General features: G+C 44.0%; 1 protein-coding gene across 1 annotated transcript in view; it reads right to left on the bottom strand.

Moving 5' to 3' along the window:
- The window catches only part of fras1 (Fraser extracellular matrix complex subunit 1), a 274,524-nt gene that overhangs the window by 94,711 nt on the left and 154,577 nt on the right, over positions 1-25,236 (bottom strand). Inside the window, 8 exon segments of the mRNA XM_053325459.1 lie at positions 2,378-2,384; positions 3,825-3,869; positions 3,871-3,999; positions 4,109-4,112; positions 4,601-4,761; positions 23,068-23,220; positions 23,222-23,263; positions 23,265-23,393. Coding sequence (XP_053181434.1) covers positions 2,378-2,384; positions 3,825-3,869; positions 3,871-3,999; positions 4,109-4,112; positions 4,601-4,761; positions 23,068-23,220; positions 23,222-23,263; positions 23,265-23,393 — 670 coding nt within the window.

Below are 25,236 nucleotides of genomic sequence, written 5' to 3'. Positions count from 1 at the left end.
ACCAATTAGAAATGTCTTACAGTGCTATGGTGTGACTCTGACCTTTGACCTTTCTGCTTTTATTATCTTAAAATGTTGGAGTTGGAGCATCATTGAATCAACCTCTACCTTTCTAAAACATTGTCTCTCCTTCTTCTCTCCTAACTTTTAATCTGTGTTACTGCTGCTGTGTTTCTCTCTCTCCACAAGATGCTACTTTAAATTATTTTGTCCTCTGATTTACACGATCAACAGAAGAAGCCTCCGATGTTCGTCCTGAAAGCCAATTTTGGTCTCAGCTCTCTGATTGTGCTGCCGCTGCTTGTTCCTGTCACATCAGGAGGAGTGGAAGAAAGTTCAAGAAGTAGCAGTCAGCTCCGTCCGTCAGAAGTAATGTAACAGCAGCATGAAGCTCGGAGTCAGCGACACCAATCACGCGTGTCAATGACAGTCGGTGCTGAGTCAGCGAGGCGTTCAAATATTGATTACTCAGTTGATTACGGTTCAACGTAATGATAAATGTCATGTTTCAAATCTGAAATATTTTAGATTAAAACTGAATTAGACGAGATTGTAATGTAGAAACACATCAGCTGAGTCCAGACTGGAGAGAGTCTGCTGTGTGTAGTTCACTGACATCAGGTCAAATGAGCTCTGAATGGAGCTGATTGCATTTTGAAACTGTTTCCCCTCGTTTCCATCGACAACCAGTACATTTATTTTCCTTCACTTCCTTCCTTCACTTACTTCCTTCCGTCCTTCCTTCCATCCTTTCCTTCCTCCCTTCATTCTTCCCTCTCTTCCTTCCTTCTTTCCTTCCTCCTCTCTTTACTTCCTTCCTCTTTTCCCCCCTCCCTCCTTACTCATTTTCTTCCTTCCATCATTCCTCACTTCCTTCCTTCCTCCCTCCCTTCCTTCCTCTTTTCCTTCCTCCCTCCTTACTCCTTTCCTTCCTTCCTTCCTCCCTCTTTTCCTTCCTCACGTCCTTCCTTCTTTCATTCCTTCCTTCCTGCCTCCTTTCCTTCCTTCCTTCCTTCCTTCTCTCCTTACTTCCTTCCTCTCTTCCCCCCTCCCTCGTTACTCCTTTCCTTCCTTTTTTCCTCCCTTCTTTCGTTCGTTCGTTCCTTCCTTCCTGCCTTCCTCCCTTCCTTCCTTCCTTTCCTATTTCCACAAAAAAGCTTCCAGCGGTTCAGTTCATGACAGATTTTATTCCCCCCTTTTTTCCCTTTTTCCTCTCCTCTGCTTCTGCTGTTTTAAAAATGACGAGACACTTGAGAATATAATTTGAATCCGGCGCTGTGTAATTGAAATGCATTTCACTCCTGATAGATGGAGCCAAAATGTAGAGAGGAGGAAGAGGAGGATGGAGGAGGAGGAAGAGGAGAGAGATGATTAGATGGAGCTATATACGAGCTTCTTTTGGCTGCAGCCTTTTGTTTTTCTTAATGGAGTCGAGAGGTGAAGCGGAGACTGGCACACGGAAACGGCAGCTATGATGATGGAGTGCAGCGGTGGGGGGTTCGGTTTATTTTTAAGTGGGGATTGTCTCGGATTTAAGAGCCAATTTACGAGCACTTTGGTGTCATTAATGCTAATTAAGATAAGTCGCTATGGATTGATTTGGAGTGCCTGTGAGTCACACGGGAAGTTTGGTGCCAAGGTTTTAAAAGTGAAGGAGAAGAAGAAAATCCACAGTTGAATGAACTTAAAGAAGAGTCAGGGAAGGAAAGATGAGATAATAAGAAAGAATGAAAAGGTGGAAACTTTTCAAATAGGAACTTTCCTCATAGGTTATATAGTAAATATATGTATATGGTTATAAGAAAATAATGGCAAAGACAAGTAGAGCTAGATAGAGTTGAAAGAGTGAGAGAATGCATTTTTTTGATTTATGAAATGTATATTTTTGGAGAATGAAACAGCATTTTTTTAAATTATTGAACTAAATTTGTTGGTCTGTGAAACTGCATTTTTTTTGGTTTATGAAACTAAATTTTTTGATTTATGAAACTGCATTTCTTTGTGCATGAAACAGCATTTTTTTAATTTATAAAATGCATATTTTTGGTGAATGAAACAGCTTTTTTAAAAATTATTAAACTAAATTTTTTGGTCTGTGAAACTGCATTTGTTAATTTATGAAACTGCATTTTTTTGTGCATGAAACAGCATTTTTTTGATTTATGAAATGCATATTTTCGATTATGAAACTACATTTTTTGGTTTAAGAAACACAATTTTTTTGGTGTATGAAACTTCCTTTTAGGGTGTATGAAACTGATTTTTTTTGGTTCGTGAAACTGCATTTTTTTGATTTATGAAACTCAATTTATTTGGTTTGTGGAACTGTATTTTTTTTATTTTTATGAAGCTGCATATTTTTGGCATATAAAACTACCAGTCAACTGCAAGAAAGAATGAAAACGGGGAAAACTTTTCAAATAAAAACATATACTGCAAAACTTTCCTTATAGGTGACGTAGTGCAGAACATCCATACAATGTCACGCTTATAAGAAATAATAACACAAACAAGTTCAGGCAGACAGAGTTGAAAGAGAGAGACTGAAAGAGAGAGAGAGAGAGAGACATAGATACATGAGAGGAAGAGGAGGGGTAAAAGAAAAGAAATAAATCAAGCCAGAGGGAGAGACACGTCGGAAAAAAAGAGAGGAGAGAGGTAAAGACACGAGGGAACGAGAGTAAGAAGGAACACTTCAAAGTTTACTCCAGGGAGAGAACGAGGACACAGCAGTCACACTTTCTTCCTCTTCAGGTTTTTCTCATTTCACAGTTTGTATGTAAACACACTGCGCTGTTTCTTTCTCTCTGAATCACACTCATCATGGATTATACTTCTATCTTTTAATGCTCGCTGCTTATGGATTCAATACTGTACAAAAATCCAACAAATACTTTGGGTTAAAGACTAACGTTGGTTATTAGTGATGAAAATATGTTGAAATGAATGTTCTAGCTTTTGGTGTTATTTCATTTTAATGTCTAACTGGCAGATACGCTATTAACCTTCCTGTTGTCCTCGAGTCAAGGAAGGAAGGGAGGAAAGAAGGATGGAAGGAAGGAAGGATGGAAGGGAGGAAAAATGAAGAAAAGGAGGGAGGATGGAAGGAATGAAGGAAGGAAGGAAGGAAGGGAGGGAGGGAGGGAGGAAGAAAAGGAGGGACGAAGGAAGGAAGGGAGGAAAAATGAAGGAAGAAAAGGAGGGAGGAAGGAAGGAGGGAAGGAAGGAAGGGAGGAAGAAAGGAAGGAAAGAAGGAAGGGAGGAAGGAGGGAGGGAGAAAGGAAAAGAAGAAGGGAGGAAAGAAAGAAGGGAAGGAGGGAGGAAGGAACAAAGGAAAGAAGGAAGGGAGGAAAGAGAGAAGGAGGGAGGGAGGAAAGAAGGGTGGAAGGGAGGAAGAAGTAAGGGTGGAAGGGAGGAAGAAGGAAGGAAAGAAGGATGGAAGGGAGGAAGAAGGAAGGATGGAAGAGAGGAAGAAGGACGGAAAGAAGGAAGGAAGGAAGATAGGAGGGAAGGAGAAAGGAAAAGAGGAAGGGAGGAAAGAAGGACAGAAGGAAGGAAGAAAGGGGGATGGAGGAAGGACAGATGGAAGGAAGGGAGGACAGACGGAAGGAAGGAAGGGAGGAAATAAGGAACAGTCAAAACAGACGGGGTCAATTTGACCCGGGAGGACGACACAAAAGTTGAAGCTGTTGTTATTTAGCCCTCTTCTAATTTGGTAGCTGTTCAAAATGAAAAGTAGCTCACACGCCAAAAGAGTCTGAGCATGCCTGGATTTAAGAATTAAGTTTATTTATTCCACTTCCTGTGAGATGGATCAGACTGACCTGGAACAGGAAGGAGTCGCTGTCTGAAGCCGTGCCGAAGTGGCGGGTACCACACAGTGCCGTCGTTCACGTCCTGCTGGGTGAAGGAAGTAGTAGCTGTGAAGCCTCGGTCATCAGACAGCAAGGGACGCCAACCGTCTACTGGGCCGTCAGCCGGCATTGAGACCAGAACTACCTCACCTAGAGAGAGAGAGAGAGAGAGAGAGAGAGAGAGAGAGAGAGAGAGAGAGAGAGAGAGAGAGAGAGAGAGAGAGAGAGAGAGAGAGAGGATGTTGGGTTAATACATCACTGGATGGGCATATCGTATGTTTTAAAAAGCAAAATTATGGAAAAGAAAGAAAGAAAGTAAGGGAGGAAGGACAGATGGAAGGAAGGAGGAAAGGGAGGGAGGGAGGAAGGAAGGAAAAGAATACAGAAAGGAATGATGGAAGGAAGGAAGGATGGAAGGAACGAAGGAAAAAAGAATGAATGGAAGGAAAAAAGAAGCGAAGGAAGGGAGAAAGGAGGGAAGGAACAAAGGAAAAAAGGAAGGAAGGGAGAAAGGAAGAAAGGGAGGGAAAAGGAAGGAAGGAAGGAAGGGAGGAAGGACGGAAGGAAGGAAGGAAGGAAGGAGGGAAGAAGGGAAGAAAGATGGAAGGAACGAAGGAAAGAAAGAAGAAAAAAGAAAGAAAGAAAGGAAGGAAGGAAGGAAGGAAGGAAGGAAGGAAGGAAGGAAGACCCTGAACAGTATGCAAAGCTAACTCTTGATATGTAGTCAGATGTGAAACAGCTGGTACCCGTATTTAGGTTGACCATCAGAGTCGAGGATGGTATACACGATGTCATCGCTGCTGACTCCTTTATAATCCGCCTTCAGGTATTTCTTATCCAGTCTCACCATCCCTCCTTCTTTCACCCAGGTCATCGGCACAGAGAGGACATGAGGAGAGTTGGATGCCTGCAAATACACACACACACACACACACACACACACACACACACACACACACACACACACACACACACACACACACACACAAATCAGTGTTACAGCATAGATTTCATTCATTTTCTTTACTGCGTATCCTGCGGAGGGTCGCCAATCAATCACGGCTGACACACATAAAGACAGGTGAGCTTTCACACCTGCAGGACAGGAGATTTACAGTCACCAGTTAACCCAACTTGACAACCATAGACTGTATAAAAGAAATGGACGTAACATCCGTGACGTCACCCATTGGTTTGTGGACTGCTGCTCGGAAGCCAATAGTTTCCAATCTAGGCAGCGCCATCTTGAAAATTTCAGGTGCATGCTGGGAAAAATAAAAACATGGATTCTACTTATATGGGCATGAGGCGGGGCCATGGGCGGAGCGGGGAGGTTGCTATGGTTGCGAGGGCTGGATCTCAAGGACATTGGTCAATCAACCTGTCAATCAGGACGTAGCCACGCTCTAATGCATACCCTGCTTTATCGTCACATATAAAATCAGGGAGGCCAAAATGTCCCAAATGAACATCATACTGCATTGAAGAAGGCTTTAAACTAGCGATTGAGACCATAAACACATTTTGAAAACGTTTACTGAGGTTAGAAATCAAGTGAGAAGTTGGTGAATTCTCCATTGACTTGTATAGAGACGGTCGCCCCCTGGTGGCCTTTTGATAGAATGCAGTTCTAAGTTACTTCCACGTTGGCCTCATTTCAGAGGACCAGAACTCCCCGCCTGGGAACAAGTTGAAATATAAAAGTTTCCAGCTTTTGTGCTCATTACTGGAGAGAGTTTCTCTACTTCTACAGAGATCAGCAGTTCTTTCTAAAACCAAGAGTCCGTCAAGAGCAACCCTGAGGCAGCTGTTAGACCTGCTGTTAGTCTGAAAACTATCCCAAATACACCAGTTTCTGCTTTTTCATGGGTACGAGGAAGATTTCTGTAAATTGAGTATATTCCAACAACCTTTTCTAATTAACGTCTGTCCATTTCTCTCTCCAGAAGTCTGACTGACAAGAGTTAAATCCAATTAAAGTTGAAACATCTACATATATCACCACCTGTTTGCCATTTTTCCTGGATCGAACCAACCGAATGCTCAAGACTTTAGATCTAAACTGGATAAATAATATTTTTAAGTTTTATAAAGCATTAAAACAACAGGTGTTATGTTGGTCATATATTCATTGTCATTGATTACATGATGCAGTTTTATCCTGAATTGCTCTTGAAATCACTTTGATTAAAATCATCTGCAGCATAATAAAGAATTTTGGTTTCTTCTTCCTTCCTTCCTTCCTTCCTTCCTTCCTTCCTTCATCCCCCCTCCCTTCCTTCCTCCATCCTTTCCTTCCTTCCTTCCTTCCTCCTTCCCTTTCTTCTTCCTCCTTCCCTTTCGTCTTCCTCCCTTCCTTCCTTCCTCCCTCCCTTCTTTCCTCCCTTTCTTCTTTCCATCCTTCTTTCCTCTGTCCTTCCTTCTTTCCTTTCCTCCTTCCCTTTCTTCTTCCTCCCTTCCTTCCTTCCTTCCTTCCTTCCTCCTTCCCTTTCGTCTTCCTCCTTCCCTTTCGTCTTCCTCCCTTCCTTCCTTCCTTCCTCCCTCCCTTCTTTCCTCCCTTTCTTCTTTCCATCCTTCTTTCCTCTGTCCTTCCTTCTTTCCTTTCCTCCTTCCCTTTCTTCTTCCTCCCTTCCTTCCTTCCTTCCTTCCTTCCTCCTTCCCTTTCGTCTTCCTCCTTCCCTTTCGTCTTCCTCCCTTCCTTCCTTCCTTCCTCCCTCCCTTCTTTCCTCCCTTTCTTCTTTCCGTCCTTCTTTCCTCTGTCCTTCCTTCTTTCCTTTCCTTCCTCACTTCCTTCTTCATCTCTCCCTTCCTTCCTTCCATCCTTCCTTCCGTCCTTCGTTCCTCCCTCCCTTCCTCCTTTCCTTTCTCCTTTCCTTCCCTCCTTCCTCCTTTCTTCCTCCCTTCCTTCCTTGACACTCAACTTTTTGACAGTTTAGAGTGAAACCATCCAGATACTCATAGTGCTGCATGTTTCCATACTTCTCAGTTTGAAAGCACTCAAACTCAAACATAATGAGAGTTATAACAGAACTACGTGATTTGAGACACAGCGTTACTTTCAATCATGACAAACTGAATATAACTCAAAGTAGTAAATCCCTGCAGTGAGAGACTACAGCAGCAGACTGTTTGTTCCTCAGGTGCAGCGTGATGCCAGCTCTGCTTCGTGTTGTCTCAGACTGTGGAGTTTTTTATTATTGCACATCTGTTCTAACCTCAGGTCTGTGAGTCCCAGGAGCTCCGTCAATCACCGACAGGGTCACATGAGCATTAAAGCCTGCAGTCTGCTCCACCAATCACACAAGTAACGCAATCATAAAATACTCAATCTGCTGTTTTGGAAATGACAGAGCAACAGACTTTCTGTGGTGATGCCGTATTGATCCGATAGATACCTGCTGTCAGTGATGGTTTGAAACTAGGGCTAGGCAATATATTGATATTATATCGATATCGTCTTAGATTTTGGATATAGTAATATCAAGATATGTCATCAGAGCTGTCTTAGTAGTATTTAGTCCAAAATATTGTGATATTTGGTTTGGCCCAGCTCTAGTTTGAAACTAGACCCCTTACTCACTGTGTCACTGTGCTGCCTCATTATGTCACACTTCCTGTTACATGTCTGTTAACCCTCCTGTTGTCCTAGAGTCAAGGAAGGAAGGAAAAGAGGGAGGAAGGAAGGGAGGAAGGAAGAAGGGAAAGAAGGAAGGAAGGAAGGAAGGGAGGGAATGAAGGAAAGGAGGGAGGAAGGAAGGAGAGAAGGAAAGAAGGAGGGAGGGGGAAGGAAGGACAGAAGGAAGGAAGGAGGGAGGAAGGAAGGAGAGAAGGAAGGAAGGAAGGAAGGAAGGAAGGAAGGAAGGAAGGAAGGAAGGAAGGAAGGAAGGAAGGAAAGGAGGGAGGAAGGAAGGAAGGAAGGAAAGAAGGAGGGAGGGGGAAGGAAGGACAGAAGAAAGGAAGGAAGGACAGAAGGAAGGAAGGAAGGAAGGAAGGAAGGAAGGAAGGGAGGGAGGGAGGGGGAATGAAGGAAAGGAGGGAGGAAGGAAGGAGAGAAGGAAAGAAGGAGGGAGGGGGAAGGAAGGACAGAAGGAAGGAAGAAAGGGTCAATTTGACCCGGGAGGACGATACGAGGGTTAACCCAACCTGCTGTTTATTCTGTAAAGCAGCAGCTGCTCCACATTTTTACATTAGGGTGAAGATATGAAATCAGTCCCAGACCTATTAGCTTCAATGTTGATTTTCATCCTGCTTCTCTCTCCTTTCCTTCGTCTCTCTCTTCTCTACCCCGACCGGTTTGAGTCTGGTTCTGCCTGAGGTTTCTTCCTGTTAAAAGGGAAGTTTCTTCTTGCCACTCTCACCAAATGCTTGCTCATGTGGGAATGTTGGGTCTCTTTAAAATTAAAACCTGAAGATTTAGAACCTGCTCTATGTGTAAAGAGCCTTGAGATAACTTTGTTGTGATTTGGCGTTTATACAAATAAAGATTGATTGAAGTTAGTTTTAGGTAAGTTCTTCTTCTTCTTAAACTTTTTTTTTTAGCACAGACTGGAGAACACACACACACACACACACACACACACGGTGGGTTGACCATCGACTGCAGCAGATAATCAGTGCTGTGGCATAAGCACTGAGGCAGAAGGAGGTAGTAGATTACAGGAATGTGCACAGGTGTGTCTCTCTCTCTCTCTCTCTTTCTTTGTGTGTGTGTGTGTGTGTGTGTGCGTCTGTGTCTGCAGATAACAACCTGCAGACCATCTGTGGCTCTTCTTCCTGCCACTCGGCTGATCCAAATCGCAGCGTCTCAGTGTAGCGGCGGCAGGCAGGCAGGCAGACGAGCGGGGTTGGGTTTGCCACACGGAGGCAGAAACACATAAGTCAGCATGGCAGGCTTTTAACTCAGAGCAGCACAGCGGCCACGAGATAATCCACAAACACACCCTCAAGGTCTCTGAAGGACACTACAAACAACACTTCCTACTAAACTAAAGACTTCTGGATTCAGAAAGTTTTTACCAGTAAGGTTTCTTTGACTCTGCTGCACCTTATTTCCCTTCAATAAGACACAAATCCTTCCTTCCTCCCTCCTTTCCTTCCTTCTTCCTCCCTCCCTTCCATCCTTCCTTCCTTCCTTCCTCCTTTCCTTCCTTCTTCATCCCTCCCTTCCTTCCTTCCTTCCTTCCTTCTGTCTTCTTTCCCTCTTGCCTTCTCTCCTTCGTTCAATCTTTCCTTCCTTCCTTCCTTCCTCCCTTTCTGTCTTCTTTCCCTCTTTCCTTCTATCCTTCCCTCAATCTTTCATTTCTTCCTTCCTTCCTTCTTTCATTCCTTCCTGTCTTCTTTTCCATCCTTCTTTCTTGTCTTCTTGTCTGTCCTTCTTTCTTGTCTTCTTTTCCTTCCTTCCTTCCTTCCTTCCTTCCTTCCTTCCTTGCTTGTCCATTAAGACACAAATCTAATGAGTTTTTAGGGTTTTGTAATTTGTATTGCTCCATTAGTTTAATCTCATTCAGACAGGTGCAGAAAAAAATGAAATGTTTTTTAGTGTTTTTCAGTAGAGACTGAATTTGCTTAATGAAAATATTGTGTTGACAAGATAGAAAAAGGGGATAAAGGAGGAGGAGGAAAACAGAGAGAATAATGCTGGAAAATAGAAATCAGGAAGTAAGTCAGGAAACAGAATAAATCTTCTTCATTGAGTTAATTGACTTATTATCAGAGTTTACGATGGTTTGTTATTTATTGCTAATGTAATATCATATTCCTTAGAGCAGGGGTGTCAAACATGAGGCCCGTGGGCCAGAGTTGGCTCGCTGAAGGGCCCGATCCAGACCACTTTCCTTCCTGTCTTCTTTTCCTTCCTACTTTCCTTCCTCCCTTTTTTTCTTCTCTCCCTCTTTCCTTCTTTCCTCCCTTCTAGCTTTCCTTCCTTCTTGTCTTTTCTCCTACCTACCTCCTTTCCTTCCTTCATCCCTCCCTTCCTTACTTCCTTCATTCCTCCCTTCCTTCCATCTTTCCTTCCTTCCTTCCGTCCTCTCTTCTTTTCCTTCCTTCCTTCCTTCGTTCGTTCCTTCCTTCCATCCTTCCTCCTTTCCTTCCTTCTTCATCCCTTCCTTCCTTCCTTCCTTCCTTCCTTCCTTCCTTCCTTCCTTCCTTCCTGTCTTCTTTCCCTCTTGCCTTCTCTCCTTCCGTCAATCTTTAATTCCTTTCTTCCTTCCTGTCTTCTTTTCCTCCCTTCCTTCATTCCTTCCTGTCTTCTTTTCCTTCCTTCCTTCATTCCTTCCTGTCTTCTTTTCCTTCCTTCCTTCCTTGTCCATTGTTTAAGGGAAACTTAAAATGCCCTGAACACTGAATAGTAACAATAACACTTTGCCATCTTTCAAAACTCGACTTGAGATGAAGGCTTTAGACTCGAGGACAGACTCAACAGCTCTGAGACCCGACACCTTAAACACATCACTTAAAACTTCAAAGCCAAAAAACTTATTCTAGTCTCCAAGTTTAACCCTTTATAGGGCACTCATTGAAAGGAAGGGAGGAAGGGAGGAAGGAAAGAAGGAAGGAAGGAAGGATGGAAGGAAGGAAGGAAGGAAGGAAGGAAGGAAGGAAGGAAGGAAGGAAGGGAGGAAGGAAAGGAAGGAAGGTAGGGGGGAGGAAAGAAAGAGGGAAGGAGGGAAGGAAGGGAGGAGAGAAGGAGGGAGGGAGGACGAACAGATGGAAATAAGGAAAGGAAGGAAGGAAGGACGGAGGAAGGAAAGAACGAAGGGAAGAAAGAAGGCAGGGACGAATGAAAGGAAGGAAGGAAGGAAGGAAGGAAGGAAGGAAGGAAGGAAGGATATTTTGGGATATTTACAGAAGTTACCAAATATAATTATTTGCTCAATAAAGGGTTAAACAGATCAAATCCAGATCAGACAGCGAGAGTCAGACCTTTACCACAGACCTAAAACACTCACTCATGCTTATGAAGACTTTTATAACTCCACTTCTTAACGACTGAGCTCTTCACTTTGGACTCGTACCTGCCTCAAAAAGCTTTGTTATCAACCCTGTTAAACCTGCTTTGACACACAAGAGATGAGAGGAGCTAACTCACCTGCTGATAAAACCCTTAATCATGCATCGTTAATCCTGCTTCACCAAGGTTGTGATTCCTCTACAAAACTGCAATTACTCTTCAAGTTCAACCGTGTCCACTTGTGACTGAGTTTCAGGAAATTGGAGTCAGAAGTCTCCTTTTTGCTTTTATATCCTTGTGTTGTTCTTCTATGGTGGAAGATTAGGCAGGGCAGAGGTAATGATTAGGAATAAGTGAGGGCCGTTAGAAAGGTGCTGTAGAAAAATATGTTTTTCATGGTCTAATGTTTGCTGGAATATATTTAACACAACCCCCCCCCCCACCACCACCACCACCACCACCATAAACAACATTACTTTTATTCTTTAGGCTTTACTTTAGAGAGCTAATGCATGAAAACCCTCCTGTTGTCCTCAAGTCAAGGAAGGAAGTTAGGAAGGAAGGAAGGAAGGAAGGGAGGAAGGAAAGGAGGAAGGACAGGAGGAACTAGGGAGGAAAGGAAGGAAGGGAGGAATGAGGGAAGGAAAGAAGGACATAAGGAAGGAAGGAGGGAAGGAAAGAAGGACAGAAGGAAGGGAGGAAGGAAAGGGAGGAAGGAAAGGAAAGAAGGAAGGAAAGGAGGGAGGAAGGAAAGAAGGAAGGAAGGAAGGAAGGAGGGAGGGAAGGAAAGGGGGAAGGAAAGGAGGAAGGAGGGAGGGAAGGAAGGCAGGAAGGAAGGGAGGAAGGGAGAAAGAAGGGAAGAAGGAAGGAAGGAAGGAAGGAAGGACGGAAGGAAGGGAGGAGAGAAAGGAAAGGAAAGAAGGAAGGAACGAAGGAACGAAGGAATGAAGGACAGAAGGAATGGAGGAAGGAAAGGAAAGGAAAGAAGGAAGGAAGGAAGGAGGGAAGGAAAGGAAAGGAGGAACGAAGGAACGAAGGAACGAAGGAGAGAAGGAATGGAGGAAGGAAAGGAAAGGACAGGAAAGAAGGAAGGAAGGAAGGACAGAAGGAAGGGAGGAGGGAATGGAAGGAAGGGAGGAAGGACAGGAAGGAAGGAAAGAAGGACAGAAGGAAGGAAGGAAGGAAAGGAGGAAGGAAGGAAGGGAGGAAGGAAAGGAAGGAAGGAAGGAGGGAAGGAAAAGAGGAAGGAAAGAAAGGAAGGAAGGAAGGGAGGAGGAGAGGAAAGGAGGAAGGAAGGGAAAGAAGGAAGGAATGAAGGAACGAAGGACAGAAGGAAGGGAGGAAGGAAAGAAGGAAGGAAGGAGGGAAGGAAAGATGGACAGAAGGAAGGGAGGAAGGAAAGGGAAGAAGGAAGGAAGGAAGGAAGGAGGGAAGGAAGGAAGGGAGGAAGGAAGGAGGAAAGGAGGGAAAAAGGAAAGGAAAGAATGAAGGAAGGAACAAGGGACAGAAGGAATGGAGGAAGGAAAGGAATGAACGAATGAAGGAACGAAGGACAGAAGGAATGGAGGAAGGAAAGGAAGGAAGGAAGGAAGCAGAGAAGGAAGGAACAGTCAAATCAGACCTGGGAGGACGACGACACAAAAGGTTAAATAAAGGAAGTAGTGTGAGCCAGCCGCCCAGCCGATCAGCTGACCTGAGATGACTGTGAATGAGAGTCCATGCTTTCACACTTTTGGCTGCCGTCCACAAAAACAGAAATAAATTGACTTTGCGGAGATTGGAGTCGATACGATCCATAAAACATCTGCAGTGGTGGTCATGATGTCATAACGGCAGTAACATTGTCATCGCTCAGAGAGAGAGAGGACTGAATGGAGACGAGATGATGGACTAGTCAAACGGTGAAGAAGAAGAGTTAAAGAATAAGAAGAGATTGAATCCTTATCAGTGACATGTTCTTATTTACTCTCGGTAAATACAGACAGCTGACGGGTGGAAAGTGACGGAGAATGACGGAGAATGTGGAGGAAATAAACTTGAATGGTTAAAAATGTCAAATCAGAGCAATCTTAAATGTATTCACTAGAGACCTTAATACCTCTATCTTCTAGAAGGGAAGAGAAGATAGATTGAAGGGAATGAAGGAAGGAAAAGAAGACCAGAAGGAAGGAAGGAAGGAAGGAAGGACAGATGGAAGGAAGAGAAGAGAAGACCGGAAGGAAGGAAGGAAGGAAGGAAGGAAGGACAGATGGAAGGAAGAGAAGAGAAGACCGGAAGGAAGGAAGGAAGGAAGGAAGGAAGGACAGATGGAAGGAAGAGAAGAGAAGACCGGAAGGAAGGAAGGAAGGAAGGAAGGACAGATGGAAGGAAGAGAAGAGAAGACCGGAAGGAAGGAAGGAAGGAAGGAAGGAAGGACAGATGGAAGGAAGAGAAGAGAAGACCGGAAGGAAGGAAGGAAGGAAGGAAGGAAGGAAGGAAGGAAGGAAGGAAGGAAGGAAGGAAGGAAGGAAGGACAGATGGAAGGAAGAGAAGAGAAGGAAGGAAGAGAAGAGAAGACCGGAAGGAAGGAAGGAAGGAAGGAAGGAAGGAAGGAAGGAAGGAAGGACGGAAGGAAAAGAAGACAGGGAGAAAGAAAGGTAGGAAGGACAGACGGAAGGAAGGAAAAAAGGAAGAAGGAAACTGGGCCGGATTGGACCTCTTGGCGGGCCAGTTCTGGCCCACGGGCCGCATGTTTGACACCCCTGTACTAAGTCATTATTTTGAGATAGTTTCTCATTATATTGACTTACATGATCTTTTTTTTTTCCACACACTTCGATATTGAAGTGATGACTATCGGTGCTTTCACAAAATATTTATGCAATGAGGTTGTTTTTAACCCTTAAACAGGCAGGAGTGGAAAATTAGATGTAAAAAATCCTTACTAGTTATGTCATTTGCACCTAAAGTAAGGAAGGAAGGAAGGAAGGAAAGGAGGGAAGAAGGAAGGAAAGGAGGGAAGAAGGAAGGAAGGAAGGAAAGGAGGGAAGAAGGAAGGAAGGAACAAAAGGAGGGAAGAAGGAAGGAAAGGAGGAAGGAAGGGAAGCAAGGGAGGAAGAAGGAAGGAAAGGAAGGAGGGAGGAAGGAAGGAAGGTAGGAAGGAAAGGAGGGAAGAAGGAAGGAAAGGAGGGAGGAAGGGAGAAGGAAGGAAAGGAGGGAGGGAGGGAGGAGGAAGGAAGAAAGAAAGGAAGGACAGATGAAGGAAGGAAGAAAGGACAGAAGGAGGGAACATTTATCCTAACAGCTGAACTTAGATCTAAGGAAGGAAGGAAGGAAGGAAGGAAGGAAGGAAGGACAGAGGAAGGAAGGACAGAGGAAGGACCCGGGAGGACAACACGAAGGGTAAAGAGTGTGTATCTCCTGGTGCACGTTTCCTGTTTAAGGGTAAAGTATATTTTTTGGGCTTTTTGTCTTTATTGTACAGACCAGTAGAGAGAGACAGGAAACAGGAGGCAGAGAGGGGGGAATGACATGCAGGATAAGACTGCTCGGTGCGGGATTGGAACCGGGGTCGCCTGCAGTGAGGACTGTAGCCTCTACACATGGGGGGGGGGGTGCACCACCCACTGAGCCATGCTCAACCCTGCAATGAGGTTTTTAATAAATAATCATCAGTAATGTGCATATAATGTCTGTTAAGTTCAGAAAAGTATATCAATTTACTGTAATGCAACTTTTAAAAGCAGGAAGAGAACGACACTTATTCCATATCATGATATTACAATGTGCAAAATATAAAACTATATCTATATATCTATATAAAATATCATGATGTCGATATAATACCAATTTATTAGAGGCATTGTTTTAAAGGAAGAAAAACTGCAAATAATTGTAATTCAATAATGATAAACACATATGGAAGGAAGGAAGTAAGGAAGGAAAGAAGGAAGGAAGGAAAGAAGGAAGGAAGGAAGGAAGGAAGGAAGGAAGGAAGGTAGGAAGGAAAAGACGACAGGAATGAGGGAAGGAAGGAAGGAAGGAAGGAAGGAAGGAAGGAAGGAAGGAATAAAGACGACAGGAATGAGGGAAGGAAGGAAGGAATAAAGACAACAGGAATGAGGGAAGGAAGGAACGAAGGAAAAGAAGACAGGAAGGAAGGAAGGAAGGAAGGAAGGAAGGAAGGAAGGAAAGAAGGAAGGAAGGAAGGAAGGACGGAAGGGAAGAAGGAAAAAAGACAGGAAGGAAGGAAGGAAGGAAGGGAAGAAGGAAAAAAGACAGGAAGGATCGATGGAAGGATGAAGGAAAGAAGGAAGGAAAGAATGAAGGAAGGAAGGAAAGATGGAGGGAAGGATAGAAGTAAGAAAAAGAAGTGAGGAAGGAAAGAAGGCCGAATTCTACCCCATGGCCGACTGTTTCTGACCCACTGACCTCATATTTGACCCCCCTGCTCTCAGACAATAACCCCCCCCCCCCCCCCCCTCCCCTCTTAAAATCGACTTAAAGTAAACTTCAGTAAAGCTTCATGAACCTCGACTGTTTCCACAAAGCTCCAAAAACTAAAACCCAGAGTGATTATCGGCTCTGGGTAACAAACCGAAGCCAATGAATCCACTCTGACTCTTTGTACTTCCATCCAGCAGCGGTGCATGTCGATGCCAAGCGTTGCCGGGGACAACGGGGGCTTCCTGAAAGTGGGATTACTGGGCTGTAAAGCTGCAGAGACTAATCATGCCCGTAATGACCCTCTGATGGATGGACTGAGCCCGAGGCCAAAGGAGGGGGGGAGTGGTGGGGGGGGGGGACAGAGTGAGGGGGGGGGGGGGCTGAATAGGAAGCAAAGCAGAACCCTTGGCTTTCAATTACGGTCTCGGGGAAACATTTTGAGCCCCTGAGACCCCGAAGCTCGGCTGTTCCCCGGTAAAAATGGAGGGAATTAGATATTTTTTTCAGATATATTTTATCAGTCGTTCAGTTTTTGGGTGAATAGCTGAGAGGAGCTGAGTGGTTCCTTCCTTCCTTCCTTCCTTCCTTCCTTCCTTCCTTCCTTCCTTCCTTCCTTCCTTCCTTCTTTCCTTCCTCCCTTCCTTCCTTCCTTCCATCTTTCCTTCCTTCCTTCCTTCCTTCCTTCCTGTCTTCTTTTCCTTCCTTCCTGTCTTCTTTTCCTTCCTTCCTTCCTATCTTATTTTCCTTCCTTCCTGTCTTTCCTTCCTTCCTGTCTTCTTTTCCTTCCTTCCTGTCTTTTTTTCCTTCCTCCCTTCCTTCCTGTCCTTCCTTCCTTGCTGGTGTTTGGTTCAGACTGTGTCTGGTAGGAGGTGGTAAACAGGAGGAAAGGAAGGAAGGAAGGAAAGATGGAAGGACAGAGGGAAGGAAGGAAGTATTTTCAAACTGAAGCCTTGTGCAGTAATGAAATATAAGTCTTCTTTCCTCTTTTAACTTCATAGCAGCAGTGAAATGTTTCCTTCTCTTCTGACTCTCTCTACATTTCCTTAATGGTCTCGACTCTTCTAGAGCCGAGACCTCAAAGGTGCTATGACTCATCTAAAAGCCTCCAATTTAGATGATGGACTCTCTCTCTCTCTCTCTCTCTCTCTCTGTCCTTAAAAATAATAGTATAGATCGGAAATTTAGCCTTAGAAAAAAAAAAAAACTACCTATAGTTACATTTGAGTGACAGACGCCATCTAGTGGTCAAAGTTAATATGAGACGGAAAAGTGACGTTGATATCAGGTGACAGAAGGTTTCTAACTGCGATTGGGGGACAGATTTTTTATTTTAAACCATAACGATAGTCATTGTGTTCACCGTTGCCATGACGACGGAGTCTGCCTACCTCAAAGGAAGCATTGACTTTAACCCTAACTGCCTTTCAAGTGGTCATTTTAACCCAATCTATGATCTTTCCCAAACTCTAACTAAGTGTTTCCTTGTTCCTGAACCTAAATAGATTTTAACCACATCATAAAATATAATAATTATCTTTTTCTTTTAAACAAGTGATTTGTAGGCTAACCCGTTGTGGGAAGCAGTGTGATAGAGGTGAGATATTAGAAAATGCTCCTATTGATTGTTCTGGAGGCGCATCGTACAATCAACCGACCTACATGGTTGTTTAATTATGAGGATGTGCGGTGCATGACAGAATGCAGCATCAGGACATTTTACAGTCATTTAATAGTGCTGTGTGTGTGTGTGTGTGTGTGTGTGTGTGTGTGTGTGTGTGTGTGTGTGTGTGTGTGATGCTATTGATTTACAGAGCAGGGAAAAAGAAGAGTTGCTGAATCTGAAGCAATCCATCTGTACACATTGTTGTTATCATTATTATTATAGCAGTATTATAGTGGTGGAGAAATGTAGTATTATTATTTAACCCTCCTGTTGTCCTCGAGTCAAGGAAGGAAGGGAGGGAGAAGCGAGGAGGAAGGAAAGGAAGGGAGAAAGAAGGGAAGGGAGAAAGGAAGGGAGAAAGAAGGGAGGCGGAGGGAAGGAAAGGAGGGAGGATGGAGGAAAGGAAAGAAAGAAGGGAGGAAGGAAAGGAAGTAAGGAAGGACGGAGGAAAGAAGGAAGGAAAGTGGGAGGGAGGAAAGAAGGAAGGTGGAGAGGAGGGAGAAAGGAAAAGAGGAAAGAAGGAATGACATGAAAATGAGATAGTACATGACAAGGGGTTTATCTTGACATACAATACATCTGATATTTGATTTCTGGGGCAAAAAAAAAACATCATCAAAAAGCTTAAAGTTGTTGTTTATCTGTTGTGGGGACTCGCAAAAAAAAAAAAAAAAAAAAAAAAAAGTAAGTTCCCTTAAAGTAAATCTTGACTTTAAGGGTGAAGGCTTAGTTTAAAGTCACGATAAGGGGATTGTGGCTTGCACGTTCAGTATCTTCTTTTAACCCTCCTGTTGTCCTCAAGTCAAGGAAGGAAGGGAGGAAGGAGGAAGAAAGGATGGAAGGGAGGAAGAAGGAAGGAAAGGAGGGAGGAAGGGAGGAAGGAAGGAAGGAAGGAGGAAGGGAGGAAGGAAGGAAAGGAGGGAGGAAGGGAGGAATGAAGGATGAAGGAAGGGAGGAAAGGGAAGGAAGGAGGGAAGGAAGGAAAGAAAGAAAGAAAGAAGAAAGGAAGGAAGGAGGGAGGGAGAAAGGAAAAGAGGAAAGGAGGAAAGAAAGGAAGGAAGGAGGGAGAAAGGAAAAGAGGAAAAGAGGAAAAGAGGAAGGAAAGAAGGACGGTAATGGGGAGGAAAGAAGGAAGGAAGGAATGAAGGAAGGAAGGAAGGAAGGAAGGAAGGAAGGAAGGAGGGAAGGAAGGAAGGAATGAAGGAAGGAGGGAAGGAAGGAAGGAATGAAGGAAGGAAGGAAAGAAGGAAGTAAGGAGGGAAGGAAAGAAGGAACAGTCAAAACAGACGGGGTCAGTTTGACCCGGGAGGACGACAGGAAGGTTAAATCACTACTCAAAACTCATTTCTACAGACTTAAAGCTTTTATGTGATGTCATCTGCTTGTCTGTTCATTTTGCTCATTGCTATACTGTCTTTTATTTAATCTTATTTTACTTTGTCTTATTTATTTTATATATTTTTGAAAGGTGCTACATAAATAAAAGTTATTATTATTATTATAAGATAAGTTTAGATTTATGTTAAGGTTAGAATAACCCTTAATCAGACAACGTGCACCACGAGATACAGACTCTTTAACCTTAGTGTTGTCCTCCTGGGTCCTTCCTCTGTCCTTCCTTCCTTCCTTCCTTCCTTCCTTCCTTCCTTCCTCAGATCTAAGTTCAGCTGTTAGGGTAAATGTTCCCTCCTTCTGTCCTTTCTTCCTTCCTTCATCTGTCCTTCCTTCCTTCCTTCCTTCATCTGTCCTTCCTTTCTTTCTTCCTTCCTCCCTCCCTCCCTCCCTCCCTCCCTCCCTCCCTCCTTTCCATCCTTCTTCCTCCCTCCTTCCTTTCCTTCCTTCCCTTCCTCCCTCCTTTCCTTCCTTCTTCCCTCCTTTCTTTCCTTCCTTCCCTTCCTCCCTCCCTCCCTTCCATCCTTCTTCCTCCTTCCTTCCTTTCCTTCCTTCCCTTCCTCCCTCCTTTCCTTCCAACCTTCCTTCCTTTCCTTCCTTCTTCCTCCCTTGCTTCCCTTCCTTCCTCCTTTCCTTCCTTCCTTCCTTCCTTCCTTCCTTACTTTAGCTGCAAATGACATAACTAGTAAGGCCTGTTTAAGGGATAAAGGTGGCAAGCAGTTGTTAGGTTAGAAATGACGGCTGTACTATAAGTCAAAGTAATGTGATGAGGTGATGGAAACATGACTGTGTGTGTGTGTGTGTGTGTGTGTGTGTGTGTGTGTGTGTGTGTGTGTGTGTGTGTGTGTGTGTGTGTGTGTGTGTAGGCTATGTGATCCTCCACAGTGGGAGACTGACTGAGTGATGACAGGAGAACAAAGGGAGACTTCAATAAGACTGATGCCTGCAGGACACACACACACACACACACACACACACACACACACACACACACACACACACACACACACACGTACATTTCCACACTTGTTAAGACCCTCGCTGACATTATACATTCCTATAGTCTTACCTTATCTTACCTTAATCATCATAAATTCATGTCTAACTCAGATCCTTATTAAAACCTTAAACCTGCTCTAACAGCTACTCTCAGAAGTCACGGAGCCACAGTCTGTAGAGTTTCTGTGCACTCGGTGAACTGTGAACTTTTGCCCGGATGATTCACCATCAGCCACGCCCCGACACATTACACACACACACACACACACACACACACATATAGTTATTATTATACCAACAATATCCTAATTTAATATATTGTAATTAAACCCTTGAAACGGCTGTTCAGATCAGTGTTGGAACCTGCAGAACATTATTACCTTCCTGAAATGTCCTGCTGTTGCTATACACACACACACACACACACACACACACACACACACACACACACACACACACACACACACACACACACACACACACTCACACATTAACAGCATGCATTTGGCGTTTATCTGTCTAGACATCTTCGATATTGAATGCAAGTCCTGCCTCGTCTCTCTCTCTCTCTCTCCTCTCTCTCTCTCTCTCTCTGTGTGTGTTCGTGCACGCTCATGCTCGCTAGCTGCCAAATTTTTGTCATGCTAAACACAACCCCCCCGCCGCCCCCCTCCTCCCCTCCTCCTCCTCTCCAGGTCACGGTGACTGGTACTTGTTGGCAGATAATTGCGTCCTTGTTGTAAGACTCTCAGCAGAAGTGATGACAGAGGAGGGATAACGGCTGCCATTTCAAAAAGGTCTGACCTGCTCTCTCTCTCTCTCTCTCTCTCTCCTCTCTGTCTGTCTCTCTCCTCCCCCCTCTGTCTCCCTCTCTCTCTCTCTCTGTCTCTGTCTCCCTCCCTCTCCCTCTCTCTCTGTCTCTCTCTCTGCCTCTCTCTGCCTCTCCTCCCTGTCTCTCTCTCTCTATCTCTCTCCCCTCTCTCTCTCTGTCTCTCCTCTCTCTCTCCCTCTCTCTCTCTGTCTCTCTCTCTCTCTGTGTGTCTCTCTCTCTCTTTCTGTCTCCCCTCTCTCTCTCTGTCTCTCTCTCTCTCTCTCTCTCTCTCTCTCTGTCTCTCTCTTTCTGTCTCTCTCTTTCTCTCCCTCTCCTCTCTCTCTCTCTCTCTCTCTCTCTCTCTCCCACTGTCTCTTTCTCTCCCCCCCCCCCCCCCCGCTCTCTCGACCGTGGTTAAACATGCGGGGGAATAAATCTGTGCCTCCAGCTAAACTAAAGTCAACAGAGCAAACTGTGTGCGGACATGTCAAGTGGTTGGTAGGTTGGTGGAAGCAATTTGTAAGAGTTTAAAGGAATATAGTGGATATATAAAAGATGTTCAGACTGCAGGTAGCTTGAGTTCATCCAAGAATAAATAATGTAAAAAAAAAAAAAACGACAACAGGAGACAGAAAAGCAGCCGAACTTTGAATCTGACCAACATGAGATATCAGCTTTCACTTCCTCACTATTGAACTTCTGGAAGGAAAGATAAAGAAATAGAAGAAATTGGTCCCTGAGCTTATTGTTAATAATTCAAGAATGCAAAAGTTTCAGTATTTATTTGATATAAATCGATTATAACAACAAAAAGAGATGGGGATTTTATGGTTTTCATATATAAAAAATGTTTCCTTCCTTCCTGCGTTCACACTGAGAAGTACAGAAACATGCAGCGCACCATGAGTACCTGCTGAAAAAACTGTCAAAAGAGTTTTTGGATGAACCATATTAAACTGTGTTTCAAATTGTATTTTGTATTTTGAGACGATGCTAACCTGTTGAAATTTGCACACTAAACAAATAAGTGGACTAACAGAAGTGTGTGATTTGAGTCAAAGCATACATTTCAACTCCAACAAAGTGAACTCTGCTGCAGATTATCTTAATCAGAAGTCCTTCAGAGTGATTTTAAGAAAGTAAAATTACACCATGTGGGCAAACTAAGGCTGCATTCACACTGCAAGCCAAAATCCGATTTTTAGCCGATCTAGATTGGAACCGGATGCTCTTATGAAGTCTGAACAGTCATAAACCAGATATAAAACACCTTTGGGAGGAAGTTTCAGATCTCATGTGGACAGATGTGTCTGAGTCTGAACATCCAAACACTCATATCAGATTTGACTGTCCGTGACGCCTCTCTACGTCTCTACGCTACGTCACTCTATGAGACAGCGCTGATTCCAGTTGCTGTTGCTAGGTGATATCACTGGAGGCAACGGAGGACGTAAACATCGGTCCATGGAGAGAGGACCAAAACCATATTTTGGTCTTTCTTCCCTTCCTCTTTTCCCTTTCCTCCCTCCTCCCTTCCTTCCTTCCATCTGTCCTTCCTCCCTACCTCCTTCTTTCCTTCCCTCTTTTTACCTTCCTCACTTCCTTATTTCTTCTGTCCTTCTTTCCTTCCTTCCTGTTTTCCTTTCTCCCTCCCTCTGTCCTACCTTCCCTCCTTTCCTTCCTTCCTCCCTTCCTTCTTTCCTTTCCTCCCTTCCTTCTTTCCTTTCCTTCCTCCCCCTTCTTTCTATCTGTCCTTCCTCCCTTCCTTCCTTCCTTCGTTCGTTCGTTCCTCCCTCCCTCCTTCCTTCCTTCCCTCCTTTTCTTCCTTCCTTCCTACCCTCCTACCTTTCCTTCCTTCTTCCTCCCTTCCTTCTTTCCTCCCTCTTTTCCTTCCTTCTTCCTCCTTTCCTCCTTCCCTTCCTTCTTCCTCCCTCCCTTCCTTCCTTCCTTCCTTCCTCCCTCCTTCCAACAGGAGGGTTAAACTGCTTCATTAAGCATATTATCTGTTCTTTTGGACAACTGGATATTTATTGGATTTAAACTATAAATCAAATAAAAACATTACATCACAATAAAAACCATTAGTGTCTTATTCTCACTCATTTCTGTCTGAACTCCTTCTCTTCCTTCCATTACTCTTTTCCTTTCTTTTCTTTTTTTTTGGACAGTCTGAGTTACAGTTTGGGAAGTATAGTTGGTGAAGAAATGCCGGAGCTTTGAGGTCCGACTCACTAATTTGGCTCAGCTGTGCAACATCCTGGAAAGAGCTCCTGTCCAGTATTAATGGAGGATCGATACAGGACTCATGCTCCACTGCAGAGGTGTTCAAACTCTAAATTAAACACTAGAGAGCCGTTAAAACCCTTTTCTTTTCTTTTCTTTTCTTTTTTCTTAAAGTATATTTGTTTTTACTGTTTAATTCTAAAAAATGTTGAAAAATGTTAAATGACTTAACCTTCGTGTCGTCCTCCCCGGGTCAAATTGATCCCGTCTGTTTTGACTGTTCCTTCTTTCCTCCCTTCCTTTTTCTTTCCCTCCATCCCTCTTTCTTTCTTCCTTCTGTCCTTCCTCCCTCCTTCTTTCGTTTCCTCTCCATTACCTTCCTTCTTTCCTCTGTCCTTCTTTCCTTCCTTCCTCTTTTCCTTTCTCTCTCCCTCCCTCCCTCCTACCTTCCTTCTTCCTCCCTCCTTCCTTCCTTCCTCCCTCCTTTCCTTCCTTCTTTCCTTTCCTCCCTTCCTTCCTTCTTTCCTTTCCTCCCTTCCTTCCTTTCCTTCCTTCTTCCTCCCTCCTTTCCCTTCCTTTTTTCCTTTCCTCCCTTCTTTCCTTTCTTTACTCGACGACAACAGGAGGATTAATTTTTCATATTTGCAGATTTGAACAAGTGCTAATTTTGGGGAATTGGAGACACAGTGAAAGCAGAAAGTCATCATTCTTCCTCCTCCTCCTCCTCCTCTTCCTCAGTCCGTCTTACCTTCTGATTGATGTGGACCTGGAGCAGAATATTCTGGTAGCTGTGGCCGTCGTTGATCTGCAGCACGGCTCCGTCCTCCGTCCCCTCCGAGCCGTCGTGAATGTACTGAATCTGTTCCCGTGACAGCTCCTCCAGCTTGAATCGGCTCAGCGCCCCGGTCGCCGTGGAGACGGGTCAGCCGGCCGTGGCGCGGCGGGTTCAAGGACCATGACCAGGACATCGGCCGGGTTGTCGGGGTCGCTGACCTGCAAGACGGACTTGGTGACGGTTGCCAAGCCGCCACGACCCTCCACAGGTAACGGAGACAGAGTCAAGACCTTTGGAGGCTGGAAACGATAGAAAGAAAAAGAAAATATGTTCATTTATATGCTCATATTAGGTTAAGACTGAATGCTACTAAAGATGTCAAATGGTTGTAACCACAGTAGAATGATAAATATTAAATATTTTATCACCTACAGTGTATTTAAGTGGACTTATACTAATAATTACTTCATTTAAATAATGTAAATGTATCCTGATCTCCATGGTTACCCAGATTAAATGTAATATTTAGAACAATAGTATTCCATTATCTTTATTTAATATAAAAGTTATAATGTAAGATCATGCCAAACTAGTTGATATGGTGTTTTACCTTCCTTCCTTCCTTCCTCCCTTCCTTCCCCCCTCCTTCCTTCTCTTTCTTTCCTTCCCTCCTTCTTTCTTTCCTTCCCTCCTTTCCGTCCTTCCTTCCTCCCTCATTCCTCCCTTCCTTCCTTCTTCCTCCCCTCCTCCCTCCCTCCTTTCCTTCCTTCTTCTAACAGGAGGGTTAAGCAAGTTGAATTATTTGGTACAAAGTTTTCATGGTTACACCACTTAGACATTTTTACCATAATCCTCTAATATATTCTCTCTAAATGGATTAAAAGCAGAAATTTGATGCTGGGTCCACAAAAAAAAGGATGTGTGCAAGTTATTCATACGTTTATTTTCACATTTTAACCCTTTAAATTTAAAACTAAACCACATGGACACACATTAAATGTCACCCTGTAAGTAGGTAGACACACTTTTACTAATGTTTTCTGAGACTTTTGGTGTTTCCTTAGATTTGCAAAGACCTTTAAAATAAATCCAAGAACCCTAACACTCCTCTTTTACTGTATCATCAATGCAGGATTAGTTATTCTTACAAGGAGCCAGTGTCTTGCTTTGGCTCTTTGACATAACACCTTGTTTCTGAGTGTAAAAAGCAATGTTTCAACTTTAAAGTGCTGCTGGAGAAAATGTTGTACAACTTTAAAGTCTGTGGAGCTTTGAGCACGAGCAAGAAGACACAGCAATTTCTCACAAAGGACTCCCAATTGTCATTTTCTCCCAGGAGGAGGAGGAGAAGGAGGAGGAGGGGGGAGGACCACACAACCTCCCCACTAAAGAAGATGAAGAAGATGAAGGTGAGTAGAGGGAGGGAGGGAGGGAGGGAGGGAGGTGAAGCAAGCGTACCTCATTAAGCTGCACTCGGCTGTACCTGAAGCCTTACAGCGACGGGAAGCAAAGAAGAAGAAGGAGAAGAAGAAGAAGAAGAAGAAGAAGAAAAAGGATAAGAAGAAGAAGAAGAAGAAGGGGAGGGATGAGGATAAGGGAGGAAGAGGAGGAAGAAGAGGAAGAGGAGGAGAAAGAGGAAGTATGAGAGGAGAATGAGGAGGAAGAAGAGGAGGAAGAAGAACAAGAGGAGTAGGAGGAGGATGAAGAGGAGGAAGAGGAGGAGGAAGAGGAGGAGAAAGAGGAGGAGGAAGAGGAGAAAGAGGAAGTAGATGTGGATGTGCAAAAAACAAGAGGAGGGGGAAAAGAGGAGGAAGAGGATGAAGAAGAGAAGAAGGAGGAGGAGGAGGAAGAGGAAGATAAGTAAGAGGAGGAGGAGGAAGTAGAGGTGGATGAGGCAACAAACAAGAGAGGAGGGAGGAGGAAGAAGAAGAAGAAGAAGAAGAAGAAGAAGAAGAAGAAGAAGAAGAAGAAGAAGAAGGAAGAAGGAGAAGAAGAAGAAGAAGAAGAAGAAGAAGAAGAAGAAGAAGAAGAAGAAGAAGAAGAAGAAGAAGAAGAAGGAGAAGAAGAAGAAGAAGAAGAAGAAGAAGGAGAAGAAGAAAGAAGAAGAAGAAGAAGAAGAAGAAGAAGAAGAAGAAGGAGAAG

The sequence above is a fragment of the Scomber japonicus genome, chromosome 9 (genome assembly GCF_027409825.1).
Source record: "Scomber japonicus isolate fScoJap1 chromosome 9, fScoJap1.pri, whole genome shotgun sequence".
In the NCBI taxonomy this organism is placed as follows: Eukaryota; Metazoa; Chordata; class Actinopteri; order Scombriformes; family Scombridae; genus Scomber; species Scomber japonicus.
Note: the sequence above shows the minus strand (reverse complement) of the source record. Positions and strands in the feature narration are given on the sequence as shown.